Source organism: Pteronotus mesoamericanus, unplaced genomic scaffold (assembly GCF_021234165.1).
Source record: "Pteronotus mesoamericanus isolate MK-2021 breed Mesoamerican mustached bat unplaced genomic scaffold, CSHL_Meso_final contig_32, whole genome shotgun sequence".
Lineage (NCBI taxonomy): Eukaryota > Metazoa > Chordata > Mammalia > Chiroptera > Mormoopidae > Pteronotus > Pteronotus mesoamericanus.
Genome location: NW_026555134.1, coordinates 1,957,227 through 1,972,927, shown reverse-complemented (window position 1 = coordinate 1,972,927; position 15,701 = coordinate 1,957,227). Strand labels below are relative to the sequence as shown.

Sequence of the window (15,701 nt, the reverse complement as noted above, 5' to 3'; positions counted from 1 at the left end):
GGATTTGTGTTTATTAGAATTTCTTTATAGAGAAGCCAAGTTTTTTCACACAAATTTCCTCTTTTTCTTGGGCCTCTTGATTCCTGCTGACACTGGAAATTTATCCCAGCCCTAGTCCTGTTCCTAAGCTCCTGCCGTAAGTCACTCTTTACCCTGTTTTTCCACATGCTTTTTTAGTCCTCTTCCCCTGTGTGCCTTTGCTTCTGCTATTGTCGTGCCCTACTTCCAAACCCTTTTCTTCCTGCTCTTCCCGTGCATGCCATTCATGAACTGTGCATTGAGTCTTATCTGTCAGACATTGTGCCAGGCAATGGGAATATAAAGATGCCTAAGATGGGATTCCTACTCTCCAGGAGCGACCTGTGTAGTTCATGGGTATGTGTAAGGGGGACACGCAAATGAGCAGAAGACTTCAATATTGTGTAACCCTGGTGCTCTGAGAGAGGGAGAGAAGAGATGTTCTGGGACACAAGGAGAGGTAATTAATTAATTCTGATGGTAAGGTCCGAGGAAATTTTCTGGATAAATGAGATTCAGAGTGAACCTCAAGGAGGGTGTGTTATGTAAAACTTGCTCTGTACTATGCTATGGTATTTTCACAGGAAATTGCTAGGTAGATTTTGGGTAGGTCATCACATTCCCGACTCCTGCTCAATCAGCAGAGGTAGTGCCACCTCTGTCACTCATGATAATGAAAAAAGAATCCCCTCATGTTTTCAAACACACACTAGTGGGCCAGCATGCCAATGGTTGAGAATCACAGAGGACCCAGTTAGGAGGCTTTTCAAGGAAAAGAAATCAGCCAGAGGCTTCCTGTGTATGAGAGAGAAGGAGACTGTTAAAATGTGAAGTAGAAGAGGCCCAAACTGAACTTTTACTTCATCATCCATCCTAGGTCCAGTCCTGTGTCTCAGCAGATATTTCTAGAATGGAAGTTGATACTGAAAGGACTAAGTAGGCATTAGCTGCAAGGTATGCGGAAACTAACTCTGTTAAAAGTTGGCTTACTCTCTGCAGGTTCTTGCATATATTAAGAAGGCCTCAGATGTTTAAGTCAATTATTTCAGTATGAGTGGGGAAAATCCTTAATTCACTAAAAGGTTAATCTTTATTGTAATGTACTTGATTTCAGAACATATATCCTTTAAGATTCTGGGATTATCAAAGATGGAGACATAGGTTTAATGACTCTATGGCCCCTTTTAAAGGTGATGGACTAGTAGATGCAACTGTGTGAAAGATCAGCTGTATGAGTTTACTATTAGTAAAGTAACATACAAGGATACTATCTCACTGGGGAAATTTATCCTTATCACTGAAAAAAAGTAGTATATCCTGGATAACAAGCTTTTTAAGAATATAAAGTTAAAAAATCTTAAGATTATTTAAAACAGAAAATATCAAACATGTAAAAGTAGTAAGAAAAGTGTTAATTGATTCCCATTCAGTTTAGCTCATGGTTAGTCTTGTTCCATTCATGCACCCAAGCTTCTGTGCCGACCCCTCCCCTGGGATTATTTTGAAGCAATCCCAGAAATCATATTTCATCTGTAAATAATTTAGAATGTCCAAAAGAAGAATATTTTTAAAAATCCAATAAAACCATGTCATAATAAAAATTTATACTTTCTTAAGTATTATGAAATATCCAGCCATTTTCTTTGATGGTTATAGTTGATAGGTCTCTGAAGTCTGTTTTAATCTGTAGGCTGTCACATGTGTGTTCTTGCTTCATGTCTGTCTGTCTCTCATTCTCTCTCTCTCTCTCTCTCTTATTCTCTCTTATCCTGCAATTTATTTATTATAGAAAATAGGTTATTGTCTTATATTCTCTCATAGTCTGGAGTATACTGATTTGTATTGTTTAACATGTTAAGATTTTCTCTAAATTGCTACTTAACTATACAGGCGATGTATAGGGAAGGGGTATAGCAAGGATACTGTATAGTTAGTGGTGTGTTCTTCCATCAGAATGTACAATATGTCTCATTTTCTTGTGGGGTTGTTAGCAATCATTGGTGTTTATTACCTAGATATTTCATTAGGCATTAGAAAAAGTGCTGCTATAAATCTGTCTTTCCCTCATTTATTAGCTGCAGTTCTTCTTTAGAGAGAATCTTTATATTGTCAACTATTTTGCTATTCAGAGATACAGTTTGTGTAGGAGAGGCAGGGTAAATGTTCATCTCTTCCATTATTTACTAATTTTCAGAATAATGAATTGGTTTTCATACTAATACCAAGGAGATTTTTTTGGTTTTAGTGTTAATATCATTATGAACTCTTAGATTTAAACATATTTGATGTGTTTTGATCCATTGTATTTATTGTGTATATTGAAGCTCAGATGATCACGTCTTTGGCCTGTGGGGCCTCTTTAGTTGGTTCTGCAGTCTTTGACACAACCCTAACCCTCACAGACCAGACTCTGCTAGCTTTCTCACCTTCTTTTTATGTGATGACTTGGTCTCATTGGCACATTTCCTGCCCTAGACCTGAAATCAGTCATTTTCCAAAGAACCTGATTCCTTTCAGTGGAGAGTGGTTTTTAGAGACCATATTCTGAGCATATAATAGCCATTGGTATAAAAGAAGGAAGACAAATAAACTATATAACAGTAAACAAAATATTGGTGGAAAAAAAACAAAAGAAACCAATCTGGGGACACTTAAGATAGCATGGGTAATGAGAATCACAGGCCCATAAAAGAAGTTTGGACTTATTTTTCTGGGATGAAAAAAGCTTGCACATATTAACATAACAACGCTTTCAATTACATTAAATACAATTAGTGTGTTTTAAAATTCCAAACAACATCACTGTTTTCTGATGTTCCTGGGCTCTGGTATCCTGTGCAGTGGCAAGCTGAATGAAGTTTGTGATATTCTGACACCTTGTGGTAATTTTTGGATTCTATAGGCAAAAACAAAAAGTAAAAAGCACAAAACCTATGTTCTAGACATCAAAATATTCCTCATTCCTGTTATCCTTAATTCCTGGCCACCTCTTTCCTGAGAAGTTGCCTGTAGGGAAGAGTTCAGTATATGAAATCTTGTTTTCTTGTTTATTTCAACCTTAAAATTGGGATTGATTTCTAAGAAAAAAATGGCTTTCAGATGGAATTCAATCACAAGGAGGTACTCAAGCCTGTAGTATTTTCATTCATTTCATTTTGTTGGTAATGGTCAGTCCAAACACCATTATCATTAGGTGGCATCCTGTTTTGCCTAGGAGGAAAACTAAACCTAAGAAAACTAAGATGTTAAGTAATTTGCTCAAAACATAAGTTAATAAGTGGCAGAGATTTTTATTTAGATCTGTGTACTCCAAAATCTTGTAATCTTCCCAAATACTACATTATCTCATCTTAAAGAATTTAATAAGCACTTTTAACACTTAATGAAAAAGTGATAGTTTTAAAAGTTTAACAAAAAATTAAATGCTGAATAGAGATCGCTGTATTTGGTTTAGAATAATAAAATGTGTTAGTCCATCTTTCATAACCTGTCAGGGAACTGCTCTCTCGATTTTTCAAACTCTTGTTGCCATCACAGGGAAAATTGGATAATAGCAGGAGTTCCCAATTGTTTCTTACCCATTATGGACCTGGTGTAGAAGAAAATCAAGTCATTTGCTTTGTGAGACTTTCTTTGTCATTATTAAGGCTTCCTGATGTGTTAAGACTTTTATATTTGTGGTTGCTGAACTACATCAACTTCTGCCACATACTCAGATCTATTATTGTGCATCCTCCAACATGCAAGGAAGTGACCAGGTGAAGAATAAATAAATGATCAATGTTCAGTCATATGAAAGTTGGCCTATCAGTTATAAAATCAGAATTTAGTTTAGCTTAATTAATTTTAGTGTATAGTTTCCTTCATAGTTGGAGGAGTTTTAGAATATTACAACTTACCACAAAAACTTCAGCTTAAAAAAAATCTATTTGATGCTACCTGTCAAAAGAAATATTTAGAATATTTGGCTACTTTAAAATCTATTATGGGCATTTCTTTGGGGACATTTGGGTCTGATTAGATATATTTCTAACTGCCTGTTGTTATCACAAAATCCTACACTTCTGCAGTCCAGGGCATGCATATATATATAAATAAAAAATATATATATATGTATTTATTTGTCTCTCCTCCATCAATCTGTTTGGGAAAGGCATTCAGTAAATGTTGGTGCAGAGAATGGTCAGTGTTTACCATCTTTAATCTCTATCATTTGCCCCTCCAAATCTCTAAAGTATACATTCCTTATGCCTTTATAGTTTTCCCCAAAATGCTCTAGTAGCATGTAATATTCTACTTGAGAACCTTGTTTCTTTTTATACTTTAAAATATCAAATAATATTTTTCCTTTTTTCTGACTATTTACCATTTACTGGCCTATACACTGATTTTGTTCTTCATTCATCATTCTTAATAATCTTCTGTTTTTATGATATATACATTGGCCCAGTTTGCATCATCGAGTGCTGTTGATTTTTGAGAACTTTCTTCTTCTGAGTTGATTATTACAAGATGGTGATGATGTTATAAGAAACTAGAATTTGTGTTTTTCATTAGCCTATAAATGCTTTAAAACGTCCCCCTTTATAGTCAAGGCTGTTATCCTATGTCAACCTCTTGCTAAATATGCCTGTTACCACCATTCCACAGATGCAGAAATACAGTCCCAGAGTGAAGGGGATCTATCTGGTCAAACATAAGCCAATAGTTAGTGACACAGTCAGGACTGGAGTCCATGTGTCTGTCTCAAAGTATTTCTTGGAACTTTCTGAGTTAGAAATGAACAGAACCTTCCTTTTCTTTCAGGTTAAAATACTCCAAGCCACTGGGCTGCCACAGCATCTGTCGCACTCTGTATTCTGCAAATACAACTTCTGGGACCAGCAGGAGCCAGTCTTTGTTAAACCCGAAGTGGATACCTCATCCTCTCCTGTTAGCAAGGAACCTCAGTGCATGGTTGTCTTTGATCATTGTCATGTAAGTTTGTTTTCCAGACTTGGCCAATATTTAATTTATTAAGGTAAAAACAAAATAATAAAATGAACCTAATTTTGAGTTTCTTAGGGTTGTACTATAGTAAAAATCTGAAATGTTATCAATAATATACCTTAAACTTACACAATGTTATATGTCAATTATATCTCAGTAAAGCTGGGGGGGAAACACCAAACTAAAGTGTCAATGCATTTAAGTGCTCCACAGTCAAAACTCTACTTTTGTGTGAATACATATGTGTGCTCCTCTCCAGAAGGAATCCATGTTTTGTATTAGGTTACTGGAACAATTGTCATCTAAAAAGCTTAAGAAACTAGTGGTTTAGAGTCAGTGAAGACAGAAGGGAGACCAGAGCTAGCTTTATTGAGCACCCAGTGCTCTTCTAGGCACTCCAGGTGATCTCTCATTTGCTCTGTGCCACAGTTGTATTTGACGATTGTGCCTTTTTCATCAGAAGCAGCCAGCTTCAGAGAGGTCAGTGTGCCCCGGCCAGCAACTGGAAGAGCCAGGACTGTCGGATTTTAGGTTCTTTTTTCCTAACTGTGGCACAGTTGAGCTATCTCATTTTTTTCAAGTGGGAAGTCTCTTTCTAATCTGTTTAAAACCTAGAAACACCTTTGATATTTTAAAGATCAAGGCAGAGAAAGAGATGGAGATTCTATCACTTTTAACAATAAACTCTTTTATAGCTTAATCTTAACCATTGCAAAATGCTGTCTTAAATGTATTATGTAAAGATGGGCAGGTTGGGAGAATTTTAAAAATTAGGTGATTTTTTTTGTGCTGATGATAATTATTTATTTCCTTCTCCTCCTATTATTGGGGATAGCTTACTGAAAACTGGGAAAAATCTTTTTCTAACACACTGCTACCTTATTGCATATAATAACTTTTACATCAAGACATTATAGATCATTGTTATAATTCTTAATATTGTTTATACTTTTTAAAACGGCTCCCACAATATTGCTAACAAAATAGAATACAATGCTGGTCTTTCACAATAGATTTTCAAGGTGAAACATTTTTTAAAAATCAGAGTTATAATTATTTTTAAAGTCTAGAACCTTAGACCATGTGAGCATTCATTATGGATGTAATATAACAGCAGTTCTGTTCTGTCACTAAAACATTCTTTTCTATTTCTTTTTTCTGTGGGAAAGTAAATATATGATGTTGGCTATAAGTAGTTGTAAGGTTGCCAGAAAGTGTTCCCTCTTCTGTAATTATTTTCTTTTAGGAGTTTTCTGTTAACATCACTGAAGACTTTGTTGAACACCTTTCAGAAGGGGCATTGGCAATTGAAATATATGGCCATAAAGTGACAGATCCTCGGAAAAACCCAGCCCTGTGGGATCTGGGGATTATCCAAGCGAAAACACGTAGTCTTCGGGACAGGTGAATCTTAGATCTCCGTCTGGTTCCATGTATAATTTTTACAAATGGATAGGGATTAATACTGCCATTTATAAAAGGTGTCCTTTCCTCAGCATCACCACTATTCCAGGAATAGATGGTGGTGTTGCCAGGATATTAATAGCACGATTAAACTTCTGTAGAGAAGTGAAATTTGAAGAATGATAGAAGAAAGTTAAATATATGGGTAGTTAAGAATAAAGAGTGAAATAAATTTTTGGAGAATAAGTGGCTTATCATTATGAATTACTTCTAATTAATCAGCTGTAGAGAAAAAGGATCAAGGTGTACTCTAGAAGTCAGGCTTGCTTGTTTTTCTTCTGCTCATAGTTCTTCTCAGGTGGCGTCAGTGATGGGGAGGAGGCAGGGTCATTTGTTGACCAGGATTTTAAAAAGAGTTAAAAGAAATGACCAAAAGAGCATATACTTGTACTTTTCACCTATTATAAATAAGAACCAGATTCTCTTTTTTTGGCATTTAGAAAGTTTTAGCAAATACTAAATTAGACATTGTGATTTTTTTCCCTGATACTCTTTGATGTGAGCAAAGATACTTGTCAAGCCACTAAAGCATACAGCACTACCTTTATCTATTTATGAAAAGATAATCACTGTACTTCTGTCCAACTTGTTACAATATTTAGATTTTTAAATAATCACTTTGAAATAGATTTGTAGTTATCATACATTTTTGAACAACATGAAGAACCATCTCTAGTTCTGGTGCTCTGCACGTTCAGAGAACTCCTCTAGTAATTAACTATAGAAATGTTCCCTGAAAATGTAGTCTTAGTTCTGATACTGTTTGTTTAAGTTTGCTTTTAGTTATATTTGTTAATACATACTTGCGTATTATTCATTGCACTACAGGTCATTCTATTAAGTTATTTGTTTTGGAAGTCATCATCATTGTTAATTCTCATGTGTAGGGGCCTAAGCTTCTGTATTGACATAGAAATGTATGACTTTCCAAGAATTTCGACTATTTCCTAGATGGAGTGAAGTCACCAGGAAAATGGAATTCTGGGTTCAAATTTTGGAGCAGAATGAGAATGGTGAATACTGCCCTGTAGAAGTAATTTCTGCAAAGGATGTGCCTACAGGAGGAATCTTCCAGCTCCGGCAGGTAACATTATGAACATTATTCTGAATGTTCACTTTAAATTCTTTGGTATCATAAAGGTAAATATTAGATTTTTTTTTTTTTACAGAAATGTCAGTGATAATTAAAGCTAGACTGGCCAACTCCATTTCTTGTATTAAAAATCATCCACTTCATGTGTATTTTCTTTAATTTTAAAAAATATTTCTATTTATAATATTTTAAAACCAGCTTTTGTTAGGTTTATGTAAGAAAGAGATAAGCTGGAAAGAACCACTTAAACTTGAATTGTACAAAGTAAGGCAAACATATTAAGCATCATTGGAATATTTATAAAGACAAGGAGAAGCAATGTGATGTGGCAGAAAGAACAAACCTCCAGTCTTAATGTGCTCGGGTTCAACTTTAGGTCTCCTGTGGCTCAGCTGTGTGTCTATGAGCACGTCCAGTAACCTCTCAGAACCTTTTCTCAGGTGGAACCTGGAGGTGGTGATAGCAACTCGTAGGGTTGGTGTGAAGATTAGTGATATCGTAGATGAAGTGCAGTGCCTGGTACATGGGAGGCGAGAAGTAGTTTTTCTTTCTGACACCAGCCAATTTTCTGCATGCACCAAGTGGGTGTCCTCCAATTCAGTTCAGCTTGGACCTCAGCTGCTGGAGTTAGCTCCGACCCCACAGGTTTAAGGGTACAGAATTCATCACAAGACTACCCTCGCTTCAGATACCAGGTGCAAGTCTCAGGTTCCCAGGTTACCCACACTTCTGTTTGACTTCACTGCAAAGCTGAGGGTTCCCACAACTCTCCTTCTCAGGTTTAATAACTTGCAAGAATGACTCACAAAAGTTGGGAAAACCTCTTACTGTTACCAGTTTATTATAAAGGATACCGTGCAGGAACAGCCAAATGGAAGAGATGCCTGCATGGGCAAGGTATGGGATAAGGGAAGAGGAGCTTCCAAGTCCTCTCTAGGTATGATACCTTCCCAGCACTTAGATTTGCTCATCAACCAGGAAGCTCTCCAAACCCCATGTTTTGTAAACTTTTATGGGTGTCCATCACACAGGCATGATGGAGGAAAGCATTGGCCTATGGTGATACTCAAACCTCCAGCTCCTCTCACCTGTCTCCCTGAGAGCTGAGACCGAAAGTTCCAACTTCTCATCAAGGCGTGGTCTTTCTGATGACCAGCACCCGTCTTGAAGCTATCTGGTAGCCTGCCAAGAGTCACCAAATTAAAAAGTCCCATCACTGAAAGATGGGCCTATAAACTTTAAGACTTAGGAACCTCCAAGAGTTTTAGGAGCTGTCTGCCAGGAACTCAGGACAAAGACCAAATACCTTTTTATGGTACTGCAGGAGGTGTTACAGAATGCCACTAGGTAGATGTGAGTGCCTGCCAGCGGTCAGTACGATCAGTATGGCAGGGAAGTATGTGGGAATCGTCACTTACCCCAGGCAGGTTGTAATCTGCAGAGCATCTGTGCTGCCATCTGAAGGTTAGAGAGAATATCTTCATAGAATTTACGAAGGAGATTTGGAAATACTTTTTTTTTTTTTTGCTATGCTTTACATTAATTTAACATTTAGTAGAACATTGCATCCTATGATAGTTTCCATAGTTTAGAAAAATAGTCAAATATTAGAATAGCTGTAGAAAATGAATATTTAAATCATTCACTGAAAAATATGAGAAAAGATTAAAGGAAAAAGGAAGTTTGCTTAAATATTTAAGTTCCTGAATGTTTTAGTAGGAGGAAGATGATAAACACTTATTCTCAGACCCCAGCAAATGAATTTTAGTAAATTCATTTATATATGGTCAAGGAACTAAGAGAAAAAGGAAAGTAGTTTAAATTATAGCATGAGTTATACACATAAAATAGAAATTTTAAGGGTGTGAAGAACATCTTTTTCTGAACATCTGTTAAAACTATATGTATCTTTTTTAGATGCCTTAGAAATTCATCTCCTGGAAGGCCAGACCACATAAGTTTCTGTGGTTTAGTGTAAATGGAATATTTGAGTATTTGCCATAGTTCTGACAATCTTTATTATCAGTATTCAAAGATATGTTGGGTTTATCAGGAAAGACTTTTTTTGAAGGATGTACGTCTTGACCTGAATGCAGAAAGAATCATGCAAAGCCTGGAAAGGTTTTTTGTATGTAAATGGCAAGAGTAAAGAATAAACCTACAGAGATTGGAATTAGATAAGTTTAGGTAGAAAATAACATGTGGTAGGAGCTGGAAAGCAGCAACTGAAGAGTGTGGCAGGTGACTAATGGAGGGCCTTGGGTGATAGGCTCATTGGATTTAATATATTTTAAACTTGGTCGCTACTATTCTTGAACAGTAAAATGTCCGAGGAAAACTGATTAGGTTAATATATGAAATTGCTGGTTGTATATTTAAAAAATAGTGCAATATCAGCAGTTACAAGAAGTTCAATCTAGTAGTTTACACATATTTTTCTATGGGACATTTAGCCATTCCTGGATCTTTCCCCTCCTTTTCTTCCTCTCCTTATCTTGAATCCTCCTCAAAGTATACAAGTAGGTACTTCACCTTTCACATTTGGGCACACATATAAAATAGACCACTTTCAGCCTGTCTGGGATGCCTAGTTGGTTAGAGCATTGGCCCTATTCAACCAGGTTGCAGGTTTGATTTCTGATCAGTGCACATGCAGGAATCAACCAATGAATGCACAAGTAAGAGGAACAACAAATTGATGTTTCTCTGGGTTCTCTCTCTCTTATTCACTCTCTGTCTCTTTCACTCCCTCTCTCTCCCTCTCCCTTCTTCCCTTTCTCTCTCTAAAATCAACTTCAAAAATGAAAAGAGACCACTTTGTCTCTTCAAAGTAAATAAACACAAGGTAGCTAATTGAAATGACTAAACTATTTTAGACAATTAAAATGTTTCTAAGGTACTGTTTTCTGAGGTACTCTTTTCACAAAATACCTGATGCATAGTCCTTGGAAAATATTTAATCAAAAGACAGCAGTAACCTATCTTTTCAAAACTAGCTTGGTAGGATCAGTCATTACCTTAGCTGATTTTACCGATAATGCATGCAAAATCTGAATTTGCGAATTAAAATCTGATGGAAGAGAGGAAGGGTAACTGACTTGAAATTGTATATTCAAAATCCACTTTTCAATTATGTTTTACAATTCTAGAATTTATAAACCAACTTTGAAGTCAATAATTTGGGAATACTGGGAATTTAAAAAATATATTCATTGTAAATTTACAGTCAAAACAGTAATCTGAAAATATGCTTAAGAAGGGATAGGTTCTCTTTTGTCACTCCTCATTTTTCAGCTTGGTTTAAAATTGTTTTATGTTGGGATTAAAGCAGTGGATCCAGGATAATAGTAATAATTTTTATTTCTACTTTGCTTATTTTTTAAAGCAGATTATATTACATATGCTGGTTTGGTAACCTGCTCTTTTTTGAAAGTCTAGTTAGCACCTGTCACCATACTCTTTAACTTTAAATATCATGTATATTTTTCTATAGCTATACTTTAATGGCTAATATTTTATTACATAGTAAAGTATAAGCAGCTACCAATATACATTTAATTTGTAACTAGTTTTTTGTTATTCTTCACATTGCATTACAATTCTTTATATATGTACATGTTTGTTTACTTAGAAGAGATTCCTAGAAAGTTGAATTGCGGGGTCAAGAAAAACTTACTTTTTTAAGGCAAATTGCTCTGTCGAAAGCTTTATCAACTTATATTCCTGCCAATAATGTATGTAATTACTTTGGGAAATTTTGGAAGTTGTCTTTTTAAAAGATAATTGCAAGCTTAGGAAGTGGAAATAAGTGTGTATCTTGCTAATTTTAATTGATATTTATTTGATAATTAGTAAGCTGAACGTTTTTTATTGTCTAGCTGTTTGCGTTTCTTTCATTAGAATGTTTTATTTTAATGTTTTTTGTTGAAAAATGTGTAAACTATATATTTGTGCTGTGTCTTTCTACATGCTTGAAAGGTAAACAATTTTTCATGATTAATTTTTCAATTTGTAGCTTACTGTTTAACATCTAGGGTACGATGAGCTAGTGACTCCAAGTTAAACGCTTTTCCCAACATCAGCCTGTAGGGGTCTCTCTATACCAAACTTTTATGAATCGAACTGCTTTTAAGAAACTGTTTAAATTGTCTGTGATGCAGGGGCAGTCCCGGCGAGTCCAAGTGGAAGTGAAGACTGTGCAGGAGTCTGGGACGTTACCTCTGATGGAAGAATGTATATTGTCTGTTGGAATTGGATGTGTAAAAGTTAGAGCCCTCAGATCCCCCAAGACACAGGAGATCTTCCATGTAAGTGTCTGTGCATATGATGTTCTTGGTGAAAGGCCCGACCAGACGAGAGAGGCTCTGGGGACCTGTCAGACACCTGCCTTCCACAAATTATTCCATCCGTGTTAATGTTGTTTTCCTTTGATGTCTTCTAAAAAAATTTTGTATTGTATCTGCATGGAATCATTGCACCACACTATTGGTTTTGCCCTGGTACATGGCAAACTGAGGGTTAATAAAACATCTCAGCCTCCAGAAACTAACCTCCCCCTTCACCACCCCTCTGCAGAAACCCCCTACTGCTGTGTAAAGACTCTTTGCTGGCAGGTGTTTGATTTCCCCTGGGGAGTGGGACTACAAACCCAGCAGGGAAAGCATTGTACCACTCAGAAAAGGTCAAATATGTGTTTTTCCGCTTTCCTATGAGAAGCTCAAGGTTTTACTCCAACTTCCTGAAAACTATAAAACCTAGAGTGAGGGTGAGCATAGGTGGAAGATGAAGCAGTGTATTCATTAAATTAGAAAATGTAAAGTATGGGAAAGGATTCAGACTGCTTAGTGTAGACTGATTCTTGGGTAATTGTTCCGGTCCTGCATAATGAATTCGTTTCTTTTAGGAGGAAGAGGAGGACATGGACAGCTACCAGGTAATGAAGCACCTGCTAGCCTCATCAGAGGAGCCTGATTAAAGGACTGAATTACTCATTCTTCTACTGTTACTTAATAATTACACAACTAATTTTGATTCAAATATTTTTCTCTAATTTAAACAGTGTAGGGAACAATGACTGTTTCATAAAGTCATGGACTGTAAACTCTGTTATAGTGGAGAGAAATCATTTGTGACCATTATCCTTTTCCAAACCCAGAGGTCCCCATCCAGGTTCCCTACAGATCTGTCTCTTCAGATTCTCTTCCTTGCTTTGTCTCCCCTTGGGTGGCGTCACCTACCCCTTTTCCTGTAAGAGTTGTGCCACACTGATCTTCAGTCAAGCCTCGTGCCTAGAGATTTTTCTTGTTTTAAGGCAGGCCTTTCTTCCCCACTGCATGGAGTCATACAGGTTTGGTTTTGTTTCTCCTCCTGGCCCCCCTTTTTTTAATCCCCTGCAAGATTTTGTTTGTGTCTGTTAAGTTTTATCTTGTTAGTCTTGTCAGGAGCTCAGAGCTCTTAGGATCTTCATTATGTCATCCAGTGTAGTCACTCTCCTGGTTTTGCATCATTCTAATTGGATAAAAATGTCTGCCTTCCTATATAAGTCACTGATAAAAACATTGTATCAGAGAGGGTTAAATACAAAGTCCTGTGGCACAACAACAGAGACCTCTTTTAAGCTGACATTATTCCATTAATCACTGTTCTTTGGATGTGATATTTCAGTCATTTCTGATTTCATCCAAGTAGATTCATTGTACGTTTCTCCATCTTGTCCACAAGAATGTCTTGAGCTATTTGGTTAAGTGCCTTAGTGAAATCCAGATACACACCACTTCCACAGCATTCCACTGATCTACCCAGTCTTGTAACTTTATTACAAAAGGAAATGAGGTAAGATTGGTATACAGTCAGGTGTTGACTGGTAGGGTTGTTTGGCTGTTGATAATGCCGCCTCTTCCCTCTTCCTCCTCCCGCCAAAAGAAGGGAAAGAAGCATATAAAGATTGTTTGCAGAGACTAATGAAACATGTCGAAGGCTGTAGTGAAGAACTTTGAAGAGTTGTTATGATGGTTCTAAGGGACATAAATACGAAGATTACTGAATAACGTTTGTGATTTTTTATCCAGCATAAAGATCTTGTAGAAGATCTTAGTTGTAAGAGCTTAGAGCTTAGAGTTCTATACATTTAGCCAATAGGGAAAAAAAATGGTTCTGGACTTCAGAGAATCGCCTTTCAGAAAGACTTACTCTAGAACAGTAATGCTTTAATTTCTGAAAGTTTCTATTTTGAATAGTGGTTGGAGTCAAATAATGGTGGTAATAAAGACATTAGTAATAATATTTAACATTTTCAAAGCACATTAGAGTAAGGTAAGATACAGCATGTGTTTCAGATATATTGTGTACACATTATATTTACTATCATTTCCCTTGTTTTCTTCCAGGATCGGGATTTAGAGAGACTACGAAGAAAATGGCTAAATGCGTTAACAAAACGTCAGGAATACTTAGATCAACAACTACAAAAGCTTGTCAGTAAACATGGTAGGAAAAACAAGTTAAATATTTCCCTTCCCACTGCATCAGGGCATAATTAATCCCCATTTGCATCCACGTAAATTAAAAGTAGGTGAACACATCAGCTATGGGGATGGCCAGAACATAGGAAGGCTATTTGTGTCATATCCTTTCAAAAGAACATTCATCTAATTGTGATGATGTCTTTGCGTAGGTCTCCCACAACCCCCAACTGAGAAAGAGAAAATACAGTACACAAAGTAAATATTATCCCTCAAAAATAACATTTCTTGATTTATTGTCCAGAAGCCCTTGAATCTTCAGACTCTGGAGGAAACCATTCACGTGCTCCTCAGTGAACAGAGGATGGCCTCTGTTGGAGCGCACCAACCGCTCTCACTTAGAGTTTTCTTGTGATGGGTGATTTATCTTGGATTAGGGAAGTCATAAGTTTATAGTGAACCCTCATTGACCAATAATTGAAATGGAGAAGGCTGTCGTTACACAGGGCAAAAGTATAAGTAGCAAGTGAGATAACCTTTATTGGATCCTCATGCCTGATGTTCTAGATAAAACAGAGGATGATGCTGACCGCGAAGCTCAACTGCTAGAGATGAGGTTGACTCTCACCGAAGAAAGGAACGCAGTCATGGTCCCCTCCGCTGGCAGTGGCATTCCAGGGGCCCCAGCAGAATGGTATGAATGCCACCGTGTGTCTCCTAAGGCTCTCAGTGAGCTGACTGCTTTCCGTATGAGTTTTGCCTACGCTTTAATTAATGGAAGACTCATTATAGCATATGAGAAAGAAGTTGTCTGAATTAGAGGAAGTGTTAAATTATTTTCATGAGTTGGAATAACGATGGCCTAAAACTATTTTTTAAATAATATTGTTATTGGCTCAAATAATTAAGATTTCTGAGAATCTAAATCAATATTTAGTATGAGTGCACTTAGCATTTAAAAAAATAGTTAATATGTTAATTCCTTGGGTCATTCCCTTAAAAGACCGTTCGGTCATCATAAAATTGCATTTCTAGGAGTTTTTGGTTTTGGTGCTCTCTAAAACTGTACTGTCAGCAAATTTCTGTGCTACTTTATAGAAATTAAAAATAGTAAATGAAGCCATATGGGGCCCTTAAGTATATAATTTTATAAGAAAGTAACTTTACACAAGGGAGCTTCATTTATAAACAGATCTGTGTGTCTTAGAAGACTGCGATCTAGTTTCAGAGCACGTGGTAATGATGCACGAGAGCACTGGTGAAGAGACGCAGCACATACAGTCAAGTCTGCAGCATCTCTGCTGTGAAATTATAGCAAAGCCAACAGCAGAGCTGTGATTGGCCTGACCTGGGGCAGCTCTGACTTTGTACTGCGGCTGTGTCACGAAGTACATGCTGCCCAGACGGTCTGCTTTATCTGAGATGCCATTTGTTCATTATGTTTTAGGACCCCGGTTCCTGGGATGGAAACTCATATTCCTGTTATATTCCTTGACTTAAATGGTAAGTCAGGGGGAGCTTTCTGAAGGCTTACCTCTAATGAATTAGTGTCCGTGCAAAACTTAGATTCGAATGAAGTAAGAATTTAGTCAATTCTCTAAGCCTAAGTTAGGGTTCATTTTACATGTGCCAAAGGACTGTGCTACCTGGCCAAGCATGAGTTTTCTGTAAGAACA

General features: G+C 36.7%; 1 protein-coding gene and 1 pseudogene across 1 annotated transcript in view; one reads left to right on the top strand and one right to left on the bottom strand.

Annotated features, from left to right (window-relative positions):
* KIF13B (kinesin family member 13B) overlaps nucleotides 1-15,701 on the top strand; it is a 170,511-nt gene that overhangs the window by 106,410 nt on the left and 48,400 nt on the right. The window contains exons 22-29 of the mRNA XM_054576032.1: nucleotides 4,825-4,995; nucleotides 6,254-6,411; nucleotides 7,423-7,555; nucleotides 11,725-11,871; nucleotides 12,468-12,497; nucleotides 13,951-14,050; nucleotides 14,593-14,719; nucleotides 15,473-15,528. Coding sequence (XP_054432007.1) covers nucleotides 4,825-4,995; nucleotides 6,254-6,411; nucleotides 7,423-7,555; nucleotides 11,725-11,871; nucleotides 12,468-12,497; nucleotides 13,951-14,050; nucleotides 14,593-14,719; nucleotides 15,473-15,528 — 922 coding nt within the window. The remainder of the gene's footprint in view (nucleotides 1-4,824; nucleotides 4,996-6,253; nucleotides 6,412-7,422; nucleotides 7,556-11,724; nucleotides 11,872-12,467; nucleotides 12,498-13,950; nucleotides 14,051-14,592; nucleotides 14,720-15,472; nucleotides 15,529-15,701) is intronic.
* On the bottom strand, nucleotides 7,096-7,220 carry LOC129072601 (uncharacterized; annotated as a pseudogene).